The sequence below is a fragment of the Cyprinodon variegatus genome, unplaced genomic scaffold (genome assembly GCF_000732505.1).
Source record: "Cyprinodon variegatus isolate N-32 unplaced genomic scaffold, C_variegatus-1.0 Scaffold1413, whole genome shotgun sequence".
In the NCBI taxonomy this organism is placed as follows: domain Eukaryota; kingdom Metazoa; phylum Chordata; class Actinopteri; order Cyprinodontiformes; family Cyprinodontidae; genus Cyprinodon; species Cyprinodon variegatus.
In genome coordinates this window covers 106,172-108,252 of record NW_015151866.1, presented here as the reverse complement: position 1 = coordinate 108,252, position 2,081 = coordinate 106,172, and the positions used below count along the sequence as shown (strand labels likewise).

General features: G+C 42.0%; 1 protein-coding gene across 1 annotated transcript in view; it reads left to right on the top strand.

Moving 5' to 3' along the window:
* LOC107103286 (synembryn-A-like) overlaps positions 1 to 2,081 on the top strand; it is a 25,771-nt gene that overhangs the window by 6,922 nt on the left and 16,768 nt on the right. Inside the window, exon 3 of the mRNA XM_015402929.1 lies at positions 422 to 469. Within this exon, the coding sequence (XP_015258415.1) occupies positions 422 to 469 (48 nt within the window). The remainder of the gene's footprint in view (positions 1 to 421; positions 470 to 2,081) is intronic.

The window sequence follows — 2,081 nt, the reverse complement described above, 5'->3', positions numbered from 1 at the left end:
AACAGTTAAGCAAACAAGCTCTGAGACAGTTTTCATGTCAAAAGGGATGAAAGAGAGCACATAAAGTTAGGGATTGAACTAACATGAAGCAGAATGATGAAATAGGGGTCCCTATGTCCTCCAGCAGTTCAAGCCTATAGCAGCACATGTAAAAAAAAATAGCTCGGGACAACCTAAGTTTTTTGGATAAGGTATAAGAGAGGTAGGGGGGAAACCTCTATCCAGACTGAAACCCCCCCTGCTAGATCAGGCTGTTAACGCCCTAACTCCACCCACCTCTCTACACACCCGGCGACTAAGCACACAGCTTTGTGTTTTTAACTATAAACTTTATCAAAAATGAAAGTTTTAAGCCTTGCCTTAAAAGTAGACGGAATGTCTGCCTCGCAGACTAAATGTTGCTGTTTTTATTTTTTTGCAGATGAGCCAGTGCTTCACATTCAGCAGAGAAGACAATCAGGAAAGAGAGGTAAAGTAACTTTAACAACCCAGATCTTTTCAATGAAAGGATTTCCACTGAGGGCCTGGTAATATCGTGTTTTATTTCTGTCATTTACTTTTTTCTGTCCTGTTTGCTTAACTGGTGCGTCAGGAAGCAAAGCTACAAAATGTATCATGAAGCAAACTGAGAGACGAGACACCCCAGGTTGTCCGCCGAGGGACAAACTGCGTCCAGTATTTCTTATGAAAATAATTTCCCTTTAATCTGATATGTTTGAGTAAAATCATCTGCAAAGTTTGTCTCCGGTTTTCAGTAAATAGAGTTAATGTGTGTTAAATTCAATTTGAGAATTATTACAGTTGTTTTCTGAAGGCCTCACAGGTTGTTTGACGACGTTAGAAAACAGACAGGGTCATCAAGACCAAGGTTCTGGTTAAAATCTGGACCTGATCCTGCTTTGCTGTTCCGATGAACTAAACCTGTGTTCCTTTGCAGATTCATTAGTTATTATCTTTTAACAGTTTAGTAAAACGCTAAGACCACATGCAGCCGAAGCTTCTGTGAAAAAATGAGAAAAAGATGCTGCTGATGATGATTGCTTTATTAAATGAAGTCAAAGCTGTTATTGAGTCCAGCCTCCAGTGGGGGTGCTGTCTGCTGCCCCCTCAGCATGTGGGAGGCCGTTCTCAGGGTCCTCACCCTCTAGCAGCTGTGTTGTACCAGCTCCTGGTCTCGGTTTTTGGCTGGGAGATGTCTGTGTTTCAGAAGGAAGCCCAAGAAGTAACTGATTGCTCATTAGTTCCTCATTATAGCCAATAAAACTGAGCAGAATCAGTTTTGTGGATTTTTTATAGCAGCCAAGCACACAGTTAGTCTCTTTATCGGTGTGAATGCATTTGAGTTCTTTTGACCAATTGTCAAGATGATCTTAGTTGTTATACAGTAGTAGTTCAAAATTTCCCCACTTTCCTTGATGGGTCCTTGGCTGGTCCCCTAAAGTCGGGCATACACTGTACGATGTTTTCAATTGTTACACGCAGCTACAGCTCACACTGTACAAAGAAACCGCAGGGTTTAAAAGTTCACAGTTCACAGTGTTTGTTCTCACACTGTGCGATCCAACGCTCTGATGCGATGTACCTGCTCACGCTTTACGTCTAAAAACCAGGCGCTACTCGGACTCTTCTATTCAGAAGCCCAACGAGTAGAAGAGGAATATGAAGCTAACTGGAGTGAAACGCCATGCCTTGGCTATTTGTGCAATTTTGTGCTGAAAGTCCTAAAAAGAAAAGAAGACGACGTGTTTGGACAAAGACATGGCTGAGCATTTGTGGCAACTATGGTCTGTCAATTTTACAGAAAGAACTACATTTCACTCTCACCTGGAATTAGGAAATTTGGGGCCCTAGGCAAAGACAGGCAGGGGCCCTCTGAACTGAGAAGACCACACATAAAACAGACCCATTCTACAGTTAGAGAAATGTTAATAGAATAGACATCCATTATCTGTTCTAGGTTGTGTCCCTCTCTTCTTGTCCCTTTTCTTCTTGTTTTCCTCTCTATGTTTTGTACTCAGGACCTTGGAAACTGCCGAGTATGGCGACATCCTTTCATTTATGTGCAGGACTGAAGAAAAATA